The sequence below is a fragment of the Talpa europaea genome, assembly GCF_964194135.1.
Source record: "Talpa europaea genome assembly, chromosome: 12".
NCBI classification, from domain to species: Eukaryota; Metazoa; Chordata; class Mammalia; order Eulipotyphla; family Talpidae; genus Talpa; species Talpa europaea.
The window spans coordinates 14,710,427-14,735,832 of record NC_140079.1 but is presented as its reverse complement, the minus strand read 5'-3'; the positions used below and the strand labels follow the sequence as shown (position 1 = coordinate 14,735,832).

Sequence of the window (25,406 nt, the reverse complement as noted above, 5' to 3'; positions counted from 1 at the left end):
CTAGAGGTGTTGCTTACAAATGAGTCTGGGAAATGTAGTTTTGTTTGTTGGTTGCCTGCCTCTGTGGAACAGCAAGGGCCTTAGGAGGCTGGGATGGGCATTGAGCAGGCCAGTGCAGTGCCACCCCAGCAGCTGGGCTGCTGCCCATCTCCTCTCTCATCACCAGTGGAAACCAACAGGGCAGACTCACTGGGAAATCAATGCAATTCGAGTGGACATTTTTAAAGTCTTTATTAATAGAGGAAAAACCCATGGCATACAGTGGTGTGTTGTAAAAATGCACACAGATCCCACGCCTCTCAGGAATCATTGATGTACTTCGTGGTCGAGTGGAGGATTTCTAACCCATGAAGCTGTCTCAGTTGATCAGCAAACCTGTCATAATCAGAACACAAACCCCAGGACATAAATGCCAGGGCCCAGCCTTTGATGCACAGAGTAAACCCCCTCAGATAGAAGCTGGGAAGCTGGAATGGGCAGGGCTGTAGAAAGAGGGCCCAAAAGATCCCAGTGACAAGGCCCTCAGGAGGGCACAGAAAACACTGCAAACGCTCTCGCTGTAAGTAGAAGACATGACAGGCTGAGTGACATGACCTGCTCTCAGGAACTCCCTAGCAGGTTGCCCCTTTGAACCTGTCCTAGCTAATGTGCCTCATTCCTTCTGCTGGAACAATCAGACACAACATGAAAGGGCCCAGGCCAATCCTCACTCCACAGAGGAAGATCAGGTGTGCAGCTAGCCCCTGCCCACAAAGGACCCTCACCCACGCCAGGGTTCCACCACTCCAACACAGGCAGGCCCTGCACAGGAGCACAGGAGGCAGATGTCCATACACAGGGCATAGGACCAGAGCAAATGGGAATCTGAGCTCAAAGAGATGAGCTGCAGTTACAGCAAAGCTCTCTAGCCCTGGCTGGTTGAGTGGCTGATACACTTCACATTTCTCTTCAGTTTTTTTCCAGCCAGCCAGAGTCTCCTTGCTGGGTATTCTCTCATATGCTTATTATGCCACAGACAAATAATGGAGAGGGAGGTCTAACTGTTGCTGGAAAAGCAGAGAAGACAGAAAGGGAGAGGAGGCAAGAAGTGTGAGAGGGTGAGTAAGGGAAGGGCAGAGGAAAATGAGGGCATGGGAAGGAGAGATGGTCCTGGTAGTAAATGCTCAGAAGAAATCCTTGTCACATCAACGGATTGACTCTAAGGTCAGAGCAAGACAGACGCCCAGTTTCCCCAAAGCAGGCTTCCTCCAAACAAGCAGCTACTGGGACCCAAACCTGTCTGCACACAGGCACTAGGGCTCTGCTCATGGAATTCTGTCAGCGCAATGTCCCAGCCACAGCCCAGCTGGCCCTGCCACCCTCATACCTGGGCTCCACGGTGCACAGCTTCCCCAGGGCGATGCCTGCATTCAGCTGCACATCCGTCTTCTGTGAGTCATTGCCTGCCTGCTTCAACAAGACCTGCACGATGTCCGTCTTTAGCAGAGTGGCCGAGGCTTGCGGCACCTCCATGCAGTTCCCCAGACACAGGGCGGCATTGCCCACCAGGATCTCATCCTCTGAGCTGAGCAGCTTCATCAAGATGCTGAACTCTACAAGATAGGAGAATAGACATGGCCTCTGCCAGTTCCTTATAGGAGGTCACAGGAAGGTGTCACTGGCTGTCAGGCTTCTCCAGAAGCTCTGAGGAAGGACGTGTCCTGCACTCATTCAACAGATCCTGACTGCTAAGAACCTCCTCAGGGTCTCCCCGATGGCACAGCAGTTGAGAGTTGGGCTGAGAAGCTGCCCACAGCCTCTGCAGCACCAGTTCGATCCCCGGCCTCAGGGCGAGGGTCCCACGTGGCGCACAGACCTCTCCTGCCGCCCACTACTCCCCTCAGCAGTGTACTTCATCAGTCTGCCTGTTCTGTTCCCTGCTCTGGCTCTGGTGAATTCTCTCACCCTCCCATGCCTCTGACTGTACCCAGTGCTTGTATAAATAAATAAATAAATAAATAAATAAATCTTAAAACAAAACAAAACAAAAAATAACCTCCTCAGCCCTTGGCTATGCCTTAGCTCTCTCAGGAGCAGTGCCTGGCATGGCATAAAGGTGGTGTGGACGAAGGCCATGCACAGACAGGTCTCTCTTGTCTGAAGACCTCTCTGTTCTGACCTCTATGCTCCATCTGCCAACCTCTGTTGGGAGACCCAGCTGTAACCTGGACAGAGGACAAGTAATAGGGTCCAAAAGGTTCCTACTTCTGCCGTGGGGTCCTGCTCAGGGCACATCCTGTGTGTCCCAGATGAGGAGTTCAAGAGAACACTTGCAGGCTGCCTTGACTGGAAACCCTGCTACCATGACTGAAATGAAGCTCAGACTCAGATTTTCCTTGTTCACAAAAGGATGAAGCAATTTTTCCCTCATTAAGAAAGAGGATAGGGTTAGGTCACTCTAAGTATGCTTTAGAAACAATTTCAATTTATTTGGTGAGAGGATAGAGTTCCTGTCTCCGACCCTGCTCTACCTGAGCCATTCTAAGGTCAAGTCTCCAGTGTAGGCATCCACCTGTGTGCAGCTCAACACTAAATTTTATGCTTTCAGAATCAGAAATAAGCTGACATTTTATTCTGCTGATGCCTGGGGTGGGGTTAACAGCATTATGCTAACTCTACCCTATCTTCTCACCCAGAGTGCCCTGTGCATCTTCAAGGATGTAAGTAACTTCTGGGAGGTGGGCTCCACTTAGTGAAACTGTCACTTACTTTTATCCAGTCTTATCACTTCTTCTCGTGCTTCGTGAAAACTATTAGTGCAGATAGCTAGCGTCTTCACAGCATAACGTGACGCGGTCTGGCCTCCTGTCTAGATTTTAGAATGAATTAGAAAAATAAAGTCAATCTTGTGATTGTTCTTGGTCAGAAACCACAGTAAGCAGCTCTGACTGTGCTAGGGACTCCCTGAATTTCTAAAGAACAAGTGTGTGCTTTCAGGCCTTGTTCCCACCAGGAGGGCATTACTCAGTCTCCAATATAGCCCACAATCTGCCAGAAATGTTGGCCTGTCACGTACACCTGAGTAATTACCTGTGCAAGGCTCTATGCGTGAGTGGTAAGAGAACAACTGGCAAATCTACCAAAAAGGGAGGAAAGGGCCCTCTCGTGTCTACCATTTGAGAATGATGGGTGACTCGCTAAGGCTGACAGGCCTGCATGGAAAACATCACGAATCCAGATCATTTTAAGAGGTGACAACTATCAAATCTTAACACTTAAAAAGTACCCAACACGGGTCTTTAAGCTGCACGTGTGCATGCTAACGCATCTGTGTACACACAACACGTGTGCGTGCATGCAAGGGACAGGCTCTGGTGTGTATGGCGAGAATCCTTACCCAAGTGGCAACCTAAATTCAGACACCCCGTCCTGCCCCTCATTGCCCTAGCCCAGCAGCAGCTCCTAGTGGAGCCAGCTTCCTAGCCCACTCAGCCTGGGGTTTTATGAGTAAGTCTCCTGTGGAGCTGCCGTGCTGTCACGGTGAGTGTGTCTCGCTAGGCATGTACGGCACAGGCAGGATGGAGAGATGCAGCCTAAATAATTCGCCTTGCTGGCTCAGGGGAATGGAGTGAGCTGGTGTGCTGCCTCACTTACATCCACTGCACTTGGGTCCTGGGGAAAGCTCCCGAACACCCCTTGTTTTGCAACCTACATCTCTCGTACAGAGTTACTTCCAAGATTCTCCAGATAACCGGGCAGAGCACTGTGAGTGGGAAACCTGAGCAAAAGAATGGCCTCAGAAACCTTGCTGAGGGTCACTTGGACCATCATTTTCAAGGACAGCGGCCACATATTTTTAAGTGAGGCTTGAGTGGGAAGTGGGTCATCTAGATTTATCTGACCAACATCCAGATTTATCAAGAGAGACTCCTCAGACAAGTTTAAAAATCTAGCAGGGCTGAAACAGCAGCACATTGACTAAACAAAACTCCCTTAATTCTGTTCTCCCGATAATACATGACACTCCTGAAAATTCCAGTTTTTGTGACTAGTAAGAGGTTACCTTCAGGAACTTCATCATTTTCTTTACCACTCCTGCCCTCACGGCCTCCTCAACAATTTTCAGAGAGGAAGGAAGGGTGCGGCTCAGCACGCCAGCAGCTCTCTGAGTGAAGCAGAATGTAAAGAATGATTATATGCTCTTCTCAGAAATGATGACGACCCTTCAAAGTATTAGGCAAACAATCATAAGTACTGAAAGCAAAAGATGCACCTTGATTTTAAAATTACCTAATGGTCAAGGAAAAGAGAGCAAACACCGCTTTTCAATAAAGGTGCTGGGTAAGGGATTAAAGCACGGGGTCTTGGTGGGCAGAGGCCCAGCTGACATCAACTTACACAGGACCAACCAGCTCAACTCTGGGAAAGTACTGTCCTAGATCTCCTGTGGTGCTGTTTTCAGCTGGCCCAACAGATGTTTCACTCCCTAGGGTGATCCTCTGGGTCTTCGAGCTTCTCTATCTTTTCTGAATCTCTGTCTTTTGTTCTAATTCCTAGGAGACTTCAATTACTTTATTTTGCAGTTCTGACTTTTTTTTTTTTAAATATTCTGAATTGTTACTGTTATGGATATAACACAATGCTGGAATCTTTCTGAAACAAATGACAGTTATTTTTCTTCTGTTTTCTGTGTCATCTTTGTTTCTTCTGGGTCAAATTTTCTCTTTATCTTAGCTTTTCCATTTTTGTGTACAGCTTTTCTGAAAAGTCTGGTGACCCTTAGGTGCCCATCAACATTTCAGAACAAAGCAATCAGAGTATGTTTGGGTGTGCTATGTCAACTGGCAGGTGGAGAGTGGACACCCCCAAATACCACAAAGCTAAATGGTCTTGTTAGGGCTTTTACCTCCTTTAGAGAAAACAAAGTCATGGGAGGAACGCCTGACAATCAGGTGCAGGCCCCCATTTCTTCCTTCTGCCCCCTGTTGCACCTGGTGTTCTGAAGTCTCCATTTTTTCCAGGGCACTGTAAGTCAAATCTGCACCTACGCTAAGGGTCCCACAGTCCTGCTGCATTACTCACCATTCTTCCAGTTATTCCCCATCTTCCAGAAACTGGTTAAAATTACTTTCCCACTAGTGGCCTCCTGCCTGTCCACTTTGTCAATGTTGGCTTTCATTCTCCTCGCCCCCCCTCCCCATGCCTTTAGTCTCATATTAATGAGATCTCCTGAGGGGGAAGGGACAAACTTGTATATTATCAAATTCCTGATCTGCTTCCCACAGGTGCTAAGACGTTGCTCAGATGACACAGATCTCTTTTCAGGCCAGATAGAGGCGAGAGGGCGCTATCGAAGAAAGGACACCCCCAGCCAAACTGCTGCTTCATTAGCACCCAGATAGGATACATGCAGAGCCTTGGGAAAATCAGAATCTGGCTGAGAGAGTCCTTGATGGGTCAGCTTGAGTAGCGTAGGCCTAGCTTTAGGTCCAGCCCATGCAGAGAAGCCCAAGTTTTGAGAACAGTGGTGCTTATCACTTTTGGGGTCATTTTTCCTGAGGATCTGGTGAGAGCTATAAATCTCCTATCCCCAATGAAAAGAGACAGACACTTAGAACTTCCTACACAACTGCAGGATTTCAGGAAACTCAAAGACCCATCCCACATTCCTGGAATCCTGCCCAAAAACCTTTACCCTGTGACAGCTGAACTGATTGTAGGGAAGCTGCAGGTATGCTAACTGCAAACAGGATATGCTACATCTGCTCAAATTCTTGTTACATCCCTGGTACCAGGGCCCTGTCTGTGATCTTTAGGAGTTGATTTCCCAGACCTGCCCTGGATGTGACAAGCACTGTTTCTCTAGGTTTTAGGGTCTTGATCTAATAGGTAGAAAAGTTGAGGTGATCAAGAATGTGAGTGAAGGACACATCTTATAATGATAGGCCATAGCCTCCTGAATTGTATTAATATTCTTCCTAGTGCACTGTTTTAAGTATAGGCCTTTCTCAGATTTCTTATCCAAATGTCACCAACAGGAGTAAGAATGCCATCCCAACGTGATTCTCTACCAGGGCTAAAATCATTATGCGTAAACAACCGCTAGGATAATTGGCTTCAAAATATGAGCCTGATTTTTTTTTGACTCTGGAAAAAAGATTCTAACTCAAATCACTTGGCCTGTACAATTTGCACAAGGGTATCTCAAGATAGGACAGATCTGAGAGATTCCATTGTATAAACTGCTAAGGTTCAGACAGTACAGAAAAGGGATTCTTAATTCTGGTTTCTTGTACTCTAGGAGGTCCATAGGTGGGCACTGTGTAGGGGTTACCAAACCTAGGCAAATCTGGTATTCATTTGCCAATAGGCAATGTTCTGTGGAGGATGTGCACCCTGCATCTTGGAGTCAGCAGATTCCAAAGGTCTGGTGATTTTGAAAGAGTACGATTCAATGCAGTGAAACAAAAGGCAAAACAGAACAAAGGAAGTTGCTTCTGGAATTCCCTGTGAGACACTTACTGTCAGGATTCCTCCATCCTGGCTGTTCAGTAGTGACATACACCTTCTGCTCACCTCCGCAGCCCACACCTACAACAGGAGGAGGAGGGGATTTGGGTGTCTTGGAATTCTCAGTGAAGCTTCTTCTGGGCACTCAAACACAATGCACCAAGGCTTCCTTCTCACACTGCCACTGCGTTTACATTTCCTTCACTACACCTTCTTCTATCACTCTTATTTCTTCTGCCTGCCTTCCCTTACTGTAGAACAACACCCTGAGAGTGGGGACCACTTTTGACATTGTAAGTCAGAACCCAGCACCATGCTCAGCAGTTTTCTGGATGAACGCCTGAGTAATGCATCTATCCCTCAGCAGAACAAAATGACAGAGTGCTTGTCTAGCTGTCCCCAGGCTTATGGCCTGTTCGAGTGCTTCTATTCTTTAGTGGCAGTGAGAAGAGCCCTATACAGTATAATGTGCTGCTGATGCTGTTCCTGGTGGGGTGACATGAATGCCCTACCTCAGAGACAAAGGTGGACTGAAGACACAAGTTCATCATGAGTCCCAGGAGCGCATATATGACCTCTCTGAACAAGTCCACATCCTCCTCACACCTGACCTTGGGAGACAAAACAAGGGAATCAATAAACTTTTTGGCTTGAAGCTTTCACTGTCATCTCCTCCCACTGGTAATGGTTTCAACATTACCCACACTTCCTAAATTGTCAATGTTGTGAACCTAAGTGGTGTCACAGGATCAGAGGCCAGATCCATGAGGTAATGTCAGTACAGGAGACTTGCAAGGAGTCCCGATGCCTATGCCATGTGGTTGGCATGACTGGTCCTATGTTTAAACTGGAGAGAAAGCTGCTGAAATGGATGGTCAAGCCACCACCACCAGCATGTGCTTCTAGCTTCTCCAGGGTGAATGAGACTAATCTGCAGGAATCTTTAAGGGCAGTAACCAGTCATTAAATCTATGGTTATAGGAGGGGATCAGCCAGCCAGTGGCTCCAGCACCCTCAGAAATAGAAATTTTTTGAAAATCCAGATTATTAAGAAGCCAGTGCCCCCAAAATTGATAAAAGGTCAACTTTGACTACAAAAGCTAAAATACCATGAGGCCCAAACAGGCGTTTCCAAATTCTTCAGAGGTTGCCATCTGCTGTCTGGCAGCAGCCTCAGCACTGAGGTTTCCTATGATGCCAAGACACTGGCAAAAAGCTGAGGACTTGGTCACCTTGGGGTCTCTCTTCTAAAAGTGAATCAAGAGGAAGCAAATCAGCAGAGTGCAGGTAAATGAGGCAAAAGTAACCCTCACTCAACAAAATGCCTGGGAACCAAAGAGTATAATGTCACCTGGGGGTCCTGTGAGGGTTATCATGCTGGCTACAGAATGGAGGCACCCAGTGGGGTAGACCCCAGAGTGTCCCACCCTGGAATAGAGTGGCCTAGGGCTCAAACTCAGCAATGACACCAATCAGCTGGGAGAACCCAGGCAATCCCATCCCTTCTCAGAGCTCTGTTTGCATATCTGTGAAGTCCTGGTGTGAGGATGTGCTCTCTTGAGCCCCTGAAACTTCTGACTCACTGGGACCAGGGTCTAGTCACAACATGTTTCCCCAGGAGTACCCCAACTCTTGTTATTTTCTGTCTTATAAGCTCAAACCACCACCTGCCCACCACTTAGGGGAAGAGCTGCCCACAGTACTTTTAATGGGACTCAGAGTCAGTAGGGGGCTGATGGAGACCAACAATCTCTCTCCTGCAGCCCTGGATGCAGGACACATCCAGCTTTGTCTCCCCTGCCACCAGCCCCGTCCATATGCCATCGCCACCTGTCCCCACTGAGGCTGTTTAATAACGCAAATTGTGTAAATTCCAGCTGTGAATAAATGATTAATCAACCCAAGAGACAATAGGAGTTCTGGAGTATAAATCATGTCTAAACAGCTCTTGACAGTGTCTGCCCAGATGATAAGAATGAGGGTTTGCCCACCAGAATGCCTGTGAACACAGGGAGAACATCTGGAAGGTTGGCCTGGAACCAGACTTGGAACCTAGTGAGAAAACATGAGCCATGATTTATTCTACATTGCATAAACTGTAACATAAACACAGTGTCTTGGGAGCAGTCCTAAACTCTGGGTCATGTGATCTGCAGCATGTGTGGATGAGTCATTCTCAGAGCTCCCCTCCACTGCACCCAATGTCACTCACTGGGTTTGTAATGTGGCTTTAATTTTTCTAAGTCCAGAGAATTACTTTTGATATTAAACAAAACAGATCTCAGATGGCAGTTCTCTTAAGCTAAAGTTGCTGGAATCCCTTAGCTTCTGCCAAAGTGACTCAGCACTACCTTGGCCATTGCTGAGTGTACATGCTGTGTGCTAAGGGCAAGCACATTGCCTCATCCGCCAGGAGGAGCACCTGATGCAGATCCATCTCCGTGACAGCTGGAACAGCTATCAAAATTTCTGGCCTGTGCAAGGGTCTAAGAACATGCATGGCTTTCTCTCATTTTATCATTTCTAAGCAATATACCCAGGAATTTATGAGGAAACTGAAAACCAACCAACTAACCCACTAAGATATATTTTTTGAAAGGCAGAACTTAAGAATTACACTATCTAAGACCTTTACTGTCTTCCTCAGTAGCTAAGCACTGCTCCCATCAGTGGGGGTGGTGACTACTGAGAATGCTACTGGCCACACTTTACTGAGCACTGTCCTTACTCAGGTCCATTCAACACACATTTGCTGGGGAGTTCCTATTAGCCACCTTTCCTGACCAGAGAGGTCATGTTTGAAAGATATTAAAGCTTCCACATCCATTGAGGACTGCCCCACACTGCACCCTCAGAGAGACTGGAAAGGCCAACCACAGCATCAAGGGAGGCATTCACCCTTCTGCACCATGAATCCTATGATGCTTAATTGGTCTGGCCTCCCGTATACTGCACGTTTTTTATTTATTTATTTATTTTTAGTATTTTTTTTTTTTTTCCTCAAGTGGGATACAGGCCAGAGTTGCGGGGCGGGGGGGGGGTGTGTGTGAGAAGATTCACCAGAGACAGTGGGGAGCAGAACAGGCAGATGTACCGAAATACACTGCTGAGGGGAGCAGCAGGCGAGACAGGAGAGGTCTGCTATGCCATGTGGATTGCTCCCCAGCCAGCCGGGGATGGAACTTGTGCTGCAAAGGCTGTGGAAAGCCTCAGAGCAATGCGTTCAACCCCCTGCATCACCAGGGAGGCCCTACTGCACATTTTTAAAGATCAGACAATTCAACAAAGATTGAATAGGAAACAACAATTTCTCACAATAAAAATTACCTTTCTTCCAGAGCCAAGTCTGTGAGTAGTCCCATGGCTGAGTTGGCCTTCTTATCTGAGAAATCAAGAAATGACACCAGGGCTTCCAACAATCTGCAAAAATCCATAACAACCTCAGAGTGGGCTGTCCTCCAACTGATAGCATCCTAACAGGAGACCTTGTAAGGACACCAGGAAGGATAAAAACTGACAGGGTGGTCTTGCCATACCCTCCTAGGAAGTCCAGAGCCTTGCCCACCTCACAAGACAGACCCTCTCCTAGGGGAATAGCTCACCGCTTAATGCCAATTCCCAGGGTGGAAGTTTTAACCGAAGTTCATTTAGTGTACAGGTCAACTTGGACAGAGCTGGGCTGAGGAGAGCCTGCTATGTCCTGCTGCAGTGGGATTGAGGAGACACTTGCCCCTTGTGTGTGTGCAGGCAGACTGTCGGGTCCCTCTGTCTCTGGACGAGGTCACATTTTAACACAAGCTCCCAGGCAGTGCATTCTCAAAAGGAAAGCCCCCTGAGTCTCACAGGGAGTGGAGAGGCATTTCAGTGTTTTATCTAGGAAATAGCAGCACAGCTGTGTGTGTTATACAAATCACTTTGGCAGCATGGTGGAGACTGGTTGGGAGCAGGTAGTAGAGGAGGCAGGGAATCTGATAAGAAAAAAGTAGGATTGTACAGACAAGGACTAAAGGATTGAGCTGAGGTAGGGACAGAAGTGTCATGAAGAAAGCGGCGCTCATAGAGACCTAGGAGATGACTAATGACACTGAAAAGCTCCAGAAGGAAAGGAATCCGGAAATGCTGAGGAAACAGAACGCACAATAATCGTATTATAGATGTGCAGAGGGGCTGTCAAGGGGAACTCTCAGCATCTGCCTCAGGTGATATGGTGGATGGAAATACTATCTTTGGAAACAGGTAATTCAGAGGGTCAGCTGGAAGAACCCCTCCTGGATTTATTAAGTTAGTGACGCTCATGATGTTGAGATGGAGCTGTGGAGTGGCAGAACAAAGATTTCTTCCAGCACTTGAGAGACTTATACATGAGAACGAAGCCATGCATGAGAAGGACAAGGGTAGGGTTCCAGGGTCTGTGACTTAGGAGGGTGACAACATAAGGGGGTTCACAAGGAAATCAGGGAAGGATGGTACCCTAGACAGCCATGGTTGTGGAGTTTGAGGAAGAGCACAGTTATCAATAGGCCTAAATGCCATCAGTAGTGAAGGAAGACAAAGACAGAGCCCACTGGGTCAGGTATGGATTCCAGTCACCTCTATCTACAGTGCTGGTTTTATTTAGCAGCTTATTTAAGGAGGGACCAGAGGAATGGTCGAGGAAACTAGGAGGCCTAACCTGGAAATGGTCAGTCAGTACAGGTTAGTGCAAACACAGAAAGTGGGAGTCGATGAGTTATATTTGTAGACCTTCAACAGACTGAATTGAAGCCCCAGAGAAAGGAGGCAGAACTGTCCTAGAATGGAATGGGTCTAGCAGCTTGTATTCAGTGTAAAAAGATTTTATATTAATTAGAACTGTTCCCAAGAAGGATATTCTTGAGAGGAAACAGCTGCTCCTCTCATTAGCTGGAAAAAGACCCTCAGTCTATTAGCTGTTAGAGCACCACCCCAATCAAATGGAGAATGATATAACGAAAATGCTGGGATCCTCCTTGGAGGGCATCTGAGACACCACAGAGGGAAGCGGGAGGCTGGATGGGGCTGAACTGTTGCAAAGGTACCAGGTAAACACCTGCTTCTTCTACAAATCCCCAGCCTTCTAAAGAGTGGATTCCAGGGCTCCTGCTGTCAGAAATCATTTATTTACAGTTAATTCAGATGCCTTCCTCACCAGTTTAAATGCTTTCTTCAGTCTTGAAGATGAATGCTAATGAATCTAAAGGGTTCAAAAGAGTCAGCAGTCTGAGATCATCTTAGTTTCTGCCCTGGGAGATATAACTTGACTCCCTCTCCATGTGATAAAATGCACATCCTAACTGGCTCACACCTGAAGAGAACAGGGTGTCACTTCCTACTCCCTCTCTTCTCTTTCGGTGGTGTATCTTCTGCCTTGCTGACAAGCAGCTGCCCCTGTAGGCAGACCACAGACCAGAAAATAGTCTAGTGTAACAAAAAATGTACTTCTGCCTCAGTTCAGGACCCTGAGCAACAGACCCAAAAGAGGGAAAATAACTGCAGACGTTATTAATGGGCCCATGCTAAGTGTCAAACGTGAGAGCAGAGTTTCCCGTGGCGGATGTTGCTTGCAGGCTAACCCCATAGGCATCTGCTTTTCCCCTTCTGCCCTGCTCAACTCTGACAAAAGTTGGAACCACCTTCCCACCAGGGGGTGACACAACACCAACTAAAGAGAAATGAGTAATTTTGAAAACAGGGACAGAACCAATGAGTACTGACCTGTCTTTGAGGGGGACATGATGCTTGCAATGGCAACAGCCTCCAGTGGCCAGGAGGGAAAGGTCAAGAGGTCAGAGATATTGACCCTGAATCTTTAAGCCACTGAATTGGCTGTTGCCATCTTTAGCCGTTTTCATTGTAAGAGAAAAACAAGACCACTTTCTCTCGGTCTTTTGTAAGCCGTAGCAGAAAGAATTTAACAAGCACGTACATACACCACCTCTCTAGGTTTCACTCTAAGTCTGTGATACAGAGAAGGCACTGGGGCTCATTGAGGTTTATTTTCCTGGGGTCGCATAATCAGAAACCAGCAGAGATTGGGCTCAGGACTGCTTGAATTTAAAAAGCCAGCAGTTCCCACAAAGTGACACTGACCCTTGCCTGGTTCCTGTCAGTACATATTGGTCTCTTGAAACTTTTCATATAGGGAGAATTTTGAGAGGAGATGGTATGTGTGCTGCTCTGTGCAGATTGGGGCCCTGTGCAGCCAGTCCTGCTTCAAACCATCTTATTTCAGAGAATACACTCCATCTCTTTTCGGTTTATAGAGAGAAACAAGAATAGTAGGCCTGAAGGTACTAAGCAGAGGTAGTTTGACTGTCTAAAGAGAGTAAGTGGGACTGCATGAAATGATCATGAATGCCACTCTCCAAGACACTGGAAAAATTCAAATTGAAACTGAAGCAATTCAAAGAGAGCTGGGGGGGAAAGCTTATGATAATTATAGTTACATTTACTCAAAAAAAAAAAAAAAACAAAAACCCAAACCAATTGAAAAAACTATGATGAAGGAATTGAGAAAGCAACTGCAGAATCATTTGAAATGTGAAGTGTGCTTCTGAGGACTGAAAGCTGCTAACCATCAATCTGCCTGTGTGAGCTGAACTCAGGGGCTTGCCAAGACCTTTCCTGTGAGCCACCGGGGTTGTGAGTGGGCACAGAGCAGGGTGTAACCACAGCCAAGGTTTAATAATCACCCTGTCCTTAGCACACAATGGGCCTTCTTGTCTACACAGGACAGGTGCTAGAAGTCTCAGCTTGGTCCAACAAATACCTGACAAAATTTCACATTTGTTCCTTTTCTTATTGGGAAGAGTGAATAAGAAGGAGCCAGGCTCCAAGACCTGGGAGACAGCTGGGTGGGATTCCCTTGGCTATTTGCTATAGTTTATCTTGCTCCAACTGTGGAATGGGATGATTAACATTTATCTTGCCTACCTTGTGGCAAAGGAGAGGTAAAATGTGATCATAATCAAAAGAATCAGAAGTGAACTTCTGTTTTTATATTATGTGTGAAGCATTTACAAAGCAAGCTATAATCACTGCCACTATCTCCATTAGGCTGAATCACATGAACTGCCAATATTTGATGTAAAAAATGGCAATTTCACATGTTCAAAATGAATAATCTTTAAACTGCAAGCATGGGCACAATCACCGTGGTCTGGAAATTTTTAATAAACTCTACTGGAAGAGACGCACATTCTTTACCTACTGCCTTAAGCCTTGTGCAGATCGACATGCAATATTTGATATGTGCTTTACTTAGTCATGCTCTGCCATGTTCCAGAAGCAATATAAGGATATGCAAGTAAGAGAGTAATATCTGAAACAGGAATGAAAGAAGAAAAGTAAGCACAGAAACAGGGTAGAGCCAGGACTGAGGCTAAAGGGCAGAAGCACATGACCTGTTTTAAGGGTGGGTTCCCAAACTGGCTTAGGAAGAACTGCCATTTAAACTGTCTACTATACATGGAGATGAAATTTAAGTTCAGAATGTGAACTAAGGAGTTGGTCTTGGAGCTCCTCAGGAGGGAATGTAACTTTCAAAGGTTCTTCCCATTAATAATTCTCTGTAAAGTCTGCTGGTGCCAATCTTACATCTGGGATGTGATGGGAGTTTAACTTGGTAGTTGATAACGAAGATGGCCAGGGAAGGTCACAAGGCACAGGCTTACTGGGTGAGGTCCAGGTGGCTGATGATCAGGCCCCGTCCGTTCTCTGTCTGCGCGAACTGCAGCAGCAGGGCCAGGCTCTGCTGCTGGATGGTCAGGACCCCGCAGGCCAAGAGGGAGGGCAGCAACCTGCCCATGTCAGGGTGCATCACAAGCAGGCGCTGGTTTTCTTCTGTAAAAGACAGGTGCCCCAGGACAGCAGTTAAAGCAGGCAGTTTCCCACAAGCCTGAGCGGCAACATGACCCTTCACCACACACGTGAGGACCAGGATAATGAAGTGTGAGCACACAGACTCTAGAAGCAGACTGCTAGATCTGACTGACCTGGTGAACCACCTTAACTAGTTACAAGATTCTGTGAGCCTCAGTCTCCTCCTCAGTGAAGAGAGAAAAATGATCAAACTATCAGAGCAATTATGAGGGTGAAATGAGTTAACACGTGATCATGCTTGGAACAGAGCCTGACACTTATACATTAGCCACTACCATTATTATGGTCAAAGGGCCTTTTGATATCTGTGTGTGATAACGGGAAATGTGAGGAAAGGGAACGAAATCAGCCCAACTATTGACTATCTAGACTATCACTTTTCATATAATGGCCAGAGCAAGCACTTGCGTTCTTTCTAGAAAAATGGAGTATTTCATGAAAACATTAGTTAATAAAATACGCCCCTTGCCCCCTTTATAGAATATGCACTATTTTCAGGGTAGTGGGATTGGACTGCCCCTTCACCTGGTTCACTCTTCCTAACCAGGTATGTGATTTTGAGGTTAGGCAAAGATAGAGGCTGGAGGATGAGACAAAGCCATGAAACAGCAGAATTTGTTTAGAGTTTGTCTAGGTTTTTTTGTTTTGTTTTGTTTTCTGGAAACAGTCACCGTAATCAATTCAACTAACACTGAAGTAGAATAATACTGACAAAAAGAGTCCCATTCTTTCCTACCCCCTCCTCCAGGTAAGCCATTCTCTAAAGGAGTTCACATGATTAATGTTAAATATAGCATACATTCTTCCCTGTGATTGGCTTCTCTCCCCCACTCAACAATATATCACAGACATATTTCAATGTCCTTAATTTTAAACATTCCCTATCCTTTTTAAAAGCTTCTTTGTATCTGCTGAGTTGGAAACAGGAAAATTTTGTTGATTTGAGGAAGAACATTTACATCACAGACTGTTTAACATCCAGAAACATGTGATCCCCCTAGCCCCACCAATGCAGGTTCACAGAAACCGGAGCAGAATGTAGACTAAAGAAGTGAGGGCTGCAGAGAGGACTCTGTCCAGAGTCACAGTAATACAAGGTCACCAAGCCCTGCCTCTTCGCTCTCCAGCAAGGGGACTTACAAGATCATCGCAGGAGCCAGTACAGCACCCCACAGAGCAGCAGGGTACCTTGACATTAGTCTGAGCCTAATTTCTTTCACAAACGAGGCCTTCTGTTTCCCTAGCCGCCTAATACTTCAGATGATTCTACTATTATTAAGGGAAAAAATTGCATTATCTCATACTCAGCATTTTATAGTTCTCAAACTGCATCTGTCACTGACTCCTGAGGAGCCTTGTAAAAAGAAGACAGAGCTATCATTATTCACATTTTCTGTGTTTTGTGTCCAAGGACAGAACTTTTCCTCTGAAAAATTTTTAAAATGAGGGAAATGCTTAAAATTTTTACTTACTGTGAGACCACAAAAGTAGTAAGAAAGATTGCACAAAAACTTAAACCCCAGATGTTAATATTCAAGAAGGTAAGCATTAACAAGGTACATCAAATCCCTGTAATTTACTGTACCAATACTATACACTAATAAGTGTCACAAGAAGTCAGCAAGGATGACTGTTAATCTTGATGCTGAAATGGGTACAGCGCTCATCAAAAAAGAAAAGTATTTTTATCCAGACCAGAAAGGAGAAACTCTACTTTAACACATGAGCAGAAGCTGTGAGTCTGCTAAGTGCCTGGGCAATGAGACAACTCTTTGTGCTGACACTGATCTTGCCACTGGGCAAGGCTGCAGGTCATGCTTCTGACCCATACACCTTCTCTGGAGGGGACAGTGGCATGTCTAAACATTAATGCCCCAGGGGAGGGAACAGTCATGCCACCTGGGAGGTAATGCACTAACAGTGCATTAAGGATGTTATGGCAAGGAGCCCAGCTTACCGTTCTCTTTGCACACCGCCTGCCAGAGCCGGAGGACTGACACACACACAGTCTCCTCCACTGCATCTTTTCCTCCTGTGGAAAAGCACCTAGAATGGACCACAGAAAGCAATGTGATCTAGAAATCAGTCTGGATCTTCTCAGTTGGTTTTATTTTACCCCTAGATTCCTCAAATGAAGGTTTAAGGAAGTAATTCTATGGAGCCACAGTGAGCAGGGCAAATAGACCAAGAGCTAAGCATTGAGTAAGTAAGCATTCCAGAACAGGGATGCAACTGGAAGAAGCTGGGACCGCATGGAGGAAGGCAGTGAGCTAGGGCCATGGAAAATGACCCTTGGTGGGCCAGAGCCCATGAGTGTCAGGGACCTCCTCATGCTGGCAATCATGTGTTGGTGATTCCTAAGACTCAGAAACTTCACTGGAACAACTGAATAGAAAATAAAACCAAATTCAGCAAACTTCCTTCTACTATCTGGGTCTTTCCTTAGCTGGAATTATAAATGGGACCAGCCAGACCTGGTTGATCTCCTTTTCCAATGTGATCAATAAATTTCAAAAGAAGGAAAAAAATAGCTATCTTGCAAAAAATGGTATGAAACCAGAAGAATGGTCATTTCCTCTGAATCTGACATGCTTGGAGGACCCTAGAAAGTTTGGCTGACCTATGCTCTCTCCAGTTAACTGTGTTAACAACTGAAACTCCCTGAAGATCAACGTTCAAGGGTTGTGCATGCGACAGCTCTCAAGGGCCACCTCAAGGGCCACCATCATTGCCTGAAGGATGGCTCCACCAGTCTGCCTGCATGACACGCATTTGATTTCACAAGAAAGGGCTGTTCTTCTTCGTGTTGCTGTAAGGCTGTCTCACAAACATCCCTACCTTCTTATGACCTCATTCTCAGTGATGATACTAAACCCGCTGTGTGTTCTGAATAAAGTCCGTTCTGTGCCTGGAAAAAAATTCATAGAAAATCATATCAGACTCCTGAACTGTTTTGTTTGGCTGACCTCCAACTGTAACACAGAGAGCTGATAATGAGAAATCCAATGTGGAACTTCAAGGTCACCAAATGAGCATTTTGGAGAGAAACAGATACCTTTACATAGTGAAATACACGGTTGCTACCAGTCACTCAGTGGCATGTGTGGGACAACCTGTTCAGAGGAGGAGAGCCGAGTCTGGCACCCCCCGTTATCTGACACCCATCACTGTGGAATTTTAGTGGCCAAGAGACGCTTAACTGAACTGGCATATTCATCTGTTCTTAAGTATTGATTGAGAGGATGTTTACAGGCCCCAAAGAGGACTTTATACTCTCCAACAAACTACTGAAGTGGTATTGAGCATCCTTCATTGTATACTAAAGGGAAGGCAGAGACTGTCCAATTGTACACACATCCTGCCACTGAGTAACAAACATGGTTTAAGCTCTGGCATCAATGTTTACAAGAAGTGGTGAAATGGGTCTGGTTAGCAGGAGAGGTGATGTCTGCTCTGAAACTATTTAATATCCTGAGCAGCCATTCAGTGTGGCTGAGGTGAAGCTTACAGTTTATCCTATAAAATTCTGTCTTCTGTTCCTATGGTGGAGGGGAGGCTTGGAGAGGTGGGACGGGATGTTTTGAGAGGATATGGAGTATGTGTGGGGTACAGAGGGTGTGTGGGGATGTGCAGGATGTGTGGAGCATATAGGAGTGGTGGGAGTGCACATAAGTGATGCAAGTGTGTGCTGTGTAAGTGTGGGGCAGTACATGTGATATAAGTACGTGAATGCATGCTTTGTGCATGTGTGCACGTGTGATATAAGGATATATAGACTAGTTCATGCCATGTGGATGTGTTAAGGCATGAGTGTCGAGTGTATGAATGCTTTGAGGAGAAGACAGAGTTGGAGATAGTGCGTATTTCTACCTATTTACTTTAGCACCTCCACTATAGTAGATCTTCAATCAATATTTGTGGAAGGGAGAAAGGGATTCCTTGCCTCATAAGGACAGACCTCTAAACTCCGTCCCTTCACACCAACAATATTTATGAGCGCACACATATCTCTGGCTTACAATCCTCCATCATTTCAGTCAGGATTTCAATGCCCCCTGCATAGAATAAGGGGTTCTGATCAGGTTTGGAAAGACTCTCCAGGAGATTCTTGGTCGTCACAGCTGTGTTCTTTCCTGATTCCAGCAACTCATGTGCTTTCTTCTCTTGAAGGTCTGCTTTCTCCCGAAGATCCACTTGATTCAGGTAATCTAGCACAACAAGGAAAAGCAAAGCAAAACAAAACCCTAACAATCAACATTATCACACAAGGAGCAACCTTTCTTGAGGATGGGAGGCTGAGAAGTAAAAAGCATTAAAAAAATTCAAAACTCTTCATCAGCAAGGAAAATTTTACAGTGTAAAGTCTATACCCAGAGTCTTTCACCATCATGGTGATTCAGGGATATTCTTCCCCGTCTAGAAGGCTTTAAGGGAGAGTGATGGAGTAAGGAGGAAGATGAAGGTTTGAGTGGGAGGACAGAGGGAGAGAAGCAGGGCAGCTGTTAACAGGAAGGATTTGACTGTACAGGCAAGGGTGCTGCTTTGGGGCGAGTGCAGAGAAAGTATGGAAAGCACCCTAGGTGGAGAGCAAAGGATGAGAAAAATGCAAATGAAGAACACCAGCAGGAACATTCTCACCTTTCACCTGTGTCTGCAGCTTGGGGTTTATTTCTAAGATCTTCTGAAAACACTCTCTAGACTGGAAAAAAGAAACAAGACCTTGATGAATAGTTGGAGGCAAAGGTGATTACAAGAAAGCCACTATGCATCACAGGGCTTGGCTTCTTCATTATTTCCTCCAAGCCTTCTGCTCTCAGCATAGGAGGTAAACACAGTATGCATCTGTAATTTTGCTTAGGTTTCTCTGGTTCTGTGCGACAAGAAGTTTGTATCACGCTTTATTTTAAAAAAGTGTGCCCCTCACCAAAAAAAAAAAAAAAAAAAAAATCGGAGAGGAAAAAAATGGTGTGGTCAGATACAGCCTGTGATGGAAAATATCCAGTTCTAAATTCTTGTGGATCATGTCTAGCTGGGAGAGGACTAATCTAAAGTAAATGCAAAATTTAGATATGATATTTGCACTGCGAGAGAGCAGGAGGCTACTTGTCAAATATGCCCATGGGGAGTAAGGAATAAATGAGGCTAGAGATGTTGTTGACAGAGGCTTGGGAACAGGAAGAGAACTGCCTATTTAAATGTACAAAGTTACAGAGAGTCAGTATGGAGTCCATTCAGCGGTTGTATAAAAGTCAGTTGGGAAACTTGAGAGTGAGGGGCACTTACTGAGGAAATGTTAGGTAAAAGTTTCTGGGGAAAGGAAAACACTAGCACATGGTACAGGTGCTGGGTTTTAGGAAGTACTATCCTTAGATATACCAGGGACTGCCCAGACTATAAAACTACCAGTTATTGAGATACAAAGTGTAGGAAAAAAATGGTTCTGAGATATCTTGAAGGCTCAAGACTCACCTAGAAGACTAGGCTTAAAAAAGATGTGGTACATATACACCATGGAATATTACTCAGCATTCAAAAAAGATAAACACATGCCATTTGCAGCAACATGGATGGAGCTGGAAGGGATCATGCTCAGCGAAATAAGCCAGAAAGAAAAAGAAAAATACCGGATGGTCTCACTCATAGCAGGAATCTAGAAAACTTAAATAAGGAAAAAGAATAACTATAAGAAAGAAAATATCAAAATCAACAAACAACTATGAACCAGAGACACTCTATGGGGGGTTGGGGGGGCGGGGAAAGGAGGGATTGGGGTCAAAATAAGGGGGTTGTAATTGTATGGGGAATATAAAAATTTAAATAAAAAAGAAATGAGGAAAAAACATCAGAATAGTGACACACAGTAAAGTATACACATCAATCATGATTTCTACAGACTGAATGTGTCCCCCAACACTCATAGGTTAAAACCTAATCCCCAATGCGAGGGTATTTGGAGATGATTAGGTCACAAGCAGAGACCCTCATAAATGGGGTCAGTGACCTTATAAAAGAGATCTCAGAGCTTCCTCACTCCTTGTGGCTATCTTGATGTTGGACTTCCTAGCCTCTTAAACTGTGAGAAATAAATGTTTGTTTTTTTGCCACCAGCATATGGTATTTTGTTACAGCAGCCCCAAAAGACTAAGACAATGACCCTGTATCCAGCTTATTTTCAACCCTGCATCTTATCTATCAGCAATTTCTGTTATCTTCACCATCACTGTATATCCAGAATCCCATTATTCTCATAGCTCCATCGCCACCAACCTGGTACAAGTTATCATCACCTCTGACTTGGACGATTCACTGCAGTAGCCTTCTCACTGGTTCTCTGTTCAATTTTTCCTATGCCAGGATATTTTTAATAGAGCAATCAGAGTGATCCTCTAAAACACCAGTGAGATCATTTCACCCCTTTGCTCAAAACCTTCCAATGCTTCCAGCTTACTCAAAGTAAAAGCCAAGGTCCTTCCAAAAGCCTATAAGGCCCTAGGGGGTCAGTTCCCCATCAATTACCTGACCTCATCTCCTATTACTCTCCTCATTTGCTCCATTCCAGCTATCCTACATGGACCACTCCTCCATTATCTATCTACAAGGCCTGCTCACTTGACTATCACCCTTCCTTCAGAGTGCTCTTTCCTCATCACGCTATATAAAACTAATGTCACCTTCACTTCCTGATTGTTTTCTAAATGATGCTTATCACTACTCAACGTACTACACATCTACTTATTTTATTTAGCTTCTGTCTCTTAGCCACCAATCTCTCAGGAATGTGAGTTCCATTAAGTCAAAGATTTTGTCTTGTTCACTGGTCAATTCCTACTGTCTAAGATAGTATCTGGGAAAGCATACAAAGGATATTTGCTAAATGAATTAACTGAATGAATAGAATTTGGTGGAAAAAAGGAGATATTTTCTTAATTCACTTCTCTAATATTTAACCTTATTACAAGTCAATAAAGAAGTGAATTTAAACGTAGAGACATTTTGTTTTAAAAAACAAGCTTTTTAAATGGAAAGACATCCCATGTTCATAAACTGGGAGGCTTTATATTATTAACATGGTAATGTTCTCCAAATTGATCTACAAATTCAAGGTAATCCCCATCAAGATTCTATCTGGCTTCTTTGTAGAAGTTGACAAGCCGATTCTTACTTTTGTGTTGTAATCCAAAGGACCCAGAATAGCTAAAACAATAATGAAAAGGTAGAGAAAAGCTAGAAGTCGCATAATCCCCAATTTCAAAATTTACTACAAAGCTATGAAATCCAGACATAAAGACATACAGATCAACGGAATAAAATTATTGATATTCAAAAATAATCCATGCACTTATGATTAGTTGATATTTTTTCCTAAAATACTTTATTTTTGTGTAGAAGAGCTGAGGTGTAGGCCAGAGGGGTGGACGGTGGGGGTGATGATGGTGAGATGATTCACCAGAGACAGAGTGGGGAGCAGAGCAGGCAGACTTTACTGAAATACACTGCTAAGGGGAGCACGGGCGAGACAGGAGAGGTCTGCTGTGCCAAATGTTGAGTTAGCTCCCCTGGCTGGGGATTGAACTCAGGCCATAGCAGTGATAGTGCTGAGACTTAACCCCTAGGCCACCAGGGAGGCCCTATGAAGAACTGATTTTTGACAAGGGCATCAAAAAAATAATTCAACAGGAGGAAGAACAGTTTTTTCAACAAATGGTGCTGGGACAACTAGATATCCACATATGAAAGAATGAAGCTGAATTCTTTCCTCATACCATACACTGAAATTAACCCAAAGTGGATTAGAGACCTAAATAGTGCTAAAGCCATAAACTCTCAGAAAAAAAAAAAAAATCTTGAATTAGGCAATGGTTTCTTAAATATGATATCAAAAACAGAAACAACCAAAGAGAAAAGTGAGTAATTCAGACTTCTTCAAATTTGACAATTTTTGTGCTACAAAGGACTTCATCAAGAAGATGTAAAGGTACCACAGAGAATGGGAGAAAAATATCTACAGATCACTTGTTTGATAAGGAACTTGTATCCAGAATATACAAAGTACTTTTACTCAAATAAAGTAACAAATAAATAAATGATCTGAAAAGGTATTTTTCAAAAGACACATAAATGGCCAGTAACACAGAAAAAGATGTTCAACATCATTAGCCATCAGGGCAGCACAATCCAAAACTAGGATATACCACTCATTCCACTAGAAACACTAGAATCAAAAAGATAACAACAAATACTGTCTAGAATGTGGAAAAAGTGAAACTCTCAAACACTGCTGGTGGGAATGTAAAATTGTGCAGCCACTTTGTAAGACACTCCGGCAGGTCCTCCAAAGGTTAAATAGCTATCCTGACTCAGCAGTTGTGCTTCTATATACTCAAGAGGATTAGAAACATGTCCATATAAAAACTTGTACATGAACATTCACAGTAGTCAAAAAGTACAAACAACCCAAGTGTTCAAATGATAAACAGATGAGTAAAATTTGGTTAATCCATACAAAGCAATGTTATTCAGTAATACAAAGAATGAAGTATTGACATACAGAACACGGGTTAGCCTCACAAACATCATGCTATGTGAAAGAAGCCCGACATAGAAGACCACGTAATGCATGACTCCCTGTATACGGACAGCCCAGAACAGGTAGACAGAAGCAGATCAGAGGTTGCTGAGGGTTGAGATGGGAGTGACTGGGAATGTGCGCAAGGTTTTTTGAAATGTGACAAAATGTCCTAAAATTGGTAGTGGTGATGGCTGCACAACTCTGCATAGATTAAAAATCACCGAAGTGTGTACTTTCGCAGGTGAACTGTTTGGTATGTGAACTGTGTCTCAATAAAGCTGCTATTAACGTGATATATCTTAGTGAATATGTATATCTGCATGGTTTATTATAAGTGATGAGATGAGAAGTGAATTTCGTTTTCATTTTGCTTTTATCTCTTGAGATACGCTGCTCTCAAGGCTGGGTGAACACCGGTAAAGGACGCTGCACAAGGGATTCTTATAGCAGGTGAGGCTTGATGATGTTCAATATCCTTTTCCACTCAAAGATCTTCAGCTTTGCCCTCGCGACAACTAAAATCTGGGCAAATAGCCATGAACGTGGAGGACCAGGGTTCACCCGAGACAGTAAGAAGCATGGTTCAATGATCAAATGTGCCACTTACGTTCTCCAAGAACTCACCGTACTGTAGTTCTTCAGGGCGAGGTGGGCTTTTCCCATGTGGAAATATGCTTTTGTGCATTTTTCATCACACTGCATAAAAGAGAATGACTGATTAGATGGTTCAGATTTGAAGTCATTAGCAACTTCCCTAACTGCCAAGCTAAGGTTAGGGCAGAGCTTTGGTTCTCAGGGCAGCGACCAGATTGGACAGTTAGAACTTCTCTGTGCATCTGTGACCAAACTAATCCATTCCAGCAAGGAGCCTGGATATACAAGTAAGCTCTCCATTAAATTAATGAATGAGGCTTACCAGTTTTTATTCCATTTTAATGAGACTCAAACAAGAAACAAACCAGAAACCATTACTTTAGAAGAGCTCTTAACCTTGACTGAATTTTAGACTTTCTGGGATGTTCGCAAAACTCCCGAAAGTCAGGCCAGTAGATTATACTCCGGGGTAGGGTCCAGGCATCATAATTTTTTAAACTCCTCAGATGATATATATGTACAGCCAAAACTTGAGAACCACTGGTTTATCTGAAGAGAAGAAAACAAGCTCCAGATGAACAGTTGAGCTTACTATTATGTCTTATTGAGTCCTGAAAGTTCCTGCCTGGAAATAAAGCACAAAACTTAAATACTTATCACTTCAGATCAGGGGGAGGCTTCCCTCAAGGACTGAAACTTTTTATACATTCTTTTTATACAAGTTAGGAATACAAACGCAGGTATCTAAATGGCCCTGGATGAATCCCTAGTCTACCACTCCCAGGAGGGGGATGTTGTGACCAGGCCACCTCAGTTTTCTGTTGCTAATTTCCTTGTCTTGAAAGTGAAGAGAGTAACAGTGTCTCTCAGGCTGATGTGAGGAGGAAATGCATGTAGAGCAGTGCAGCACCAGGTGATGTTATATTGGCTGCTGCAGTTACAACAGCAATCCACTCAGAGCACAGAGAAAATTTAAAGAAAAGCTAAATAGAAGAGGTGACAATAACTGTTACATTTGAAGAGGCATTTATAGATGGATTTTCATGAATATCATTTCCTATTTGTTGCTAAATGGCAGTATTAATGACAATAAACTGTAATGCCACTGGAGCATTATCATCCAGTTCTTACCACAGGCACTGAGCTTTATGGTTCACTGAATTATAGGAGTCTTATAACAACTCTAGGAAGTACATATAATTATAATCTTCAGTTTACAGATGAGGAAACTAGGGTCAGAGAGGTTCATAATCACACAGATAGTAGAAAAACAACAGGGAATTAAAATCTGGCCAGTTGACTCCAGACCCCAAAGGCTTAAAAATTATGTATCTCTTTCAGAAAAGTGCTATAGCTGTAGAAAAAAATTTACTAATAAAAAAAGGACATGCAAAGGCAGGACTGAGCTGAATCTTGAGTGATACCAAGAGGTGAAGAGAGGGTGATGGGAGAGGATGAGGTGAGCAAGGTCCAGAGGTGGGGAGCAGAGGTGCTTTCAGTGGACAGTCAGTACCAGGGACAGGGGCTGTGCAGAGAGAAGGTGGGCTGGCCCCTAACAGTGACTCCACAAGGAGGCAAGGGTGTCAGGCTGGAGGAGGGAGCACCACCTATGATGGTGTAGGAAAGCTGGCCTGGAGGCAGTGTGCAAATCTGACTAGAGGAGGGAAAGGCAGAGACCAAAATCACTGCTTAGACAAAGGGCTAATAGCTGACACCCCCAGGGTTGTGGACATGCAGGGGAGTGCTGGTACCAGAACTTTGTCAAAGAAATGGCTGACCAGCCAGTGTCAACAAACAAGTAATGATAAGGGTGAAGGAGGATAAGTCAAAAGTTTAGATGTCTGAGAGACATCTG

The 25,406-nt window shown here is 44.4% G+C and overlaps 1 protein-coding gene across 3 annotated transcripts in view; it reads right to left on the bottom strand.

Moving 5' to 3' along the window:
• Positions 1 to 299: 299 nt before the first annotated feature.
• TTC12 (tetratricopeptide repeat domain 12) overlaps positions 300 to 25,406 on the bottom strand; it is a gene marked incomplete at both ends in the record, with an annotated part of 48,885 nt that continues 23,778 nt past the window's right edge. For 2 of the 3 annotated variants that reach the window (XM_084249062.1, XM_084249061.1), the window contains 15 exons: positions 300 to 375; positions 1,367 to 1,592; positions 2,749 to 2,848; positions 4,043 to 4,144; positions 6,502 to 6,570; positions 7,002 to 7,100; positions 7,599 to 7,736; positions 8,481 to 8,541; positions 9,817 to 9,909; positions 14,181 to 14,349; positions 16,346 to 16,434; positions 17,227 to 17,296; positions 18,408 to 18,596; positions 19,027 to 19,087; positions 23,582 to 23,653. In XM_084249062.1, the coding sequence (XP_084105188.1) occupies positions 300 to 375; positions 1,367 to 1,592; positions 2,749 to 2,848; positions 4,043 to 4,144; positions 6,502 to 6,570; positions 7,002 to 7,100; positions 7,599 to 7,736; positions 8,481 to 8,541; positions 9,817 to 9,909; positions 14,181 to 14,349; positions 16,346 to 16,434; positions 17,227 to 17,296; positions 18,408 to 18,596; positions 19,027 to 19,087; positions 23,582 to 23,653 (1,614 nt within the window). Of the gene's footprint in view, positions 376 to 1,366; positions 1,593 to 2,748; positions 2,849 to 4,042; positions 4,145 to 6,501; positions 6,571 to 7,001; positions 7,101 to 7,598; positions 7,737 to 8,480; positions 8,542 to 9,816; positions 9,910 to 14,180; positions 14,350 to 16,345; positions 16,435 to 17,226; positions 17,297 to 18,407; positions 18,597 to 19,026; positions 19,088 to 23,581; positions 23,672 to 25,406 lie in introns of all 3 variants that reach the window. The other variant, XM_084249060.1, reaches the window with a different exon arrangement.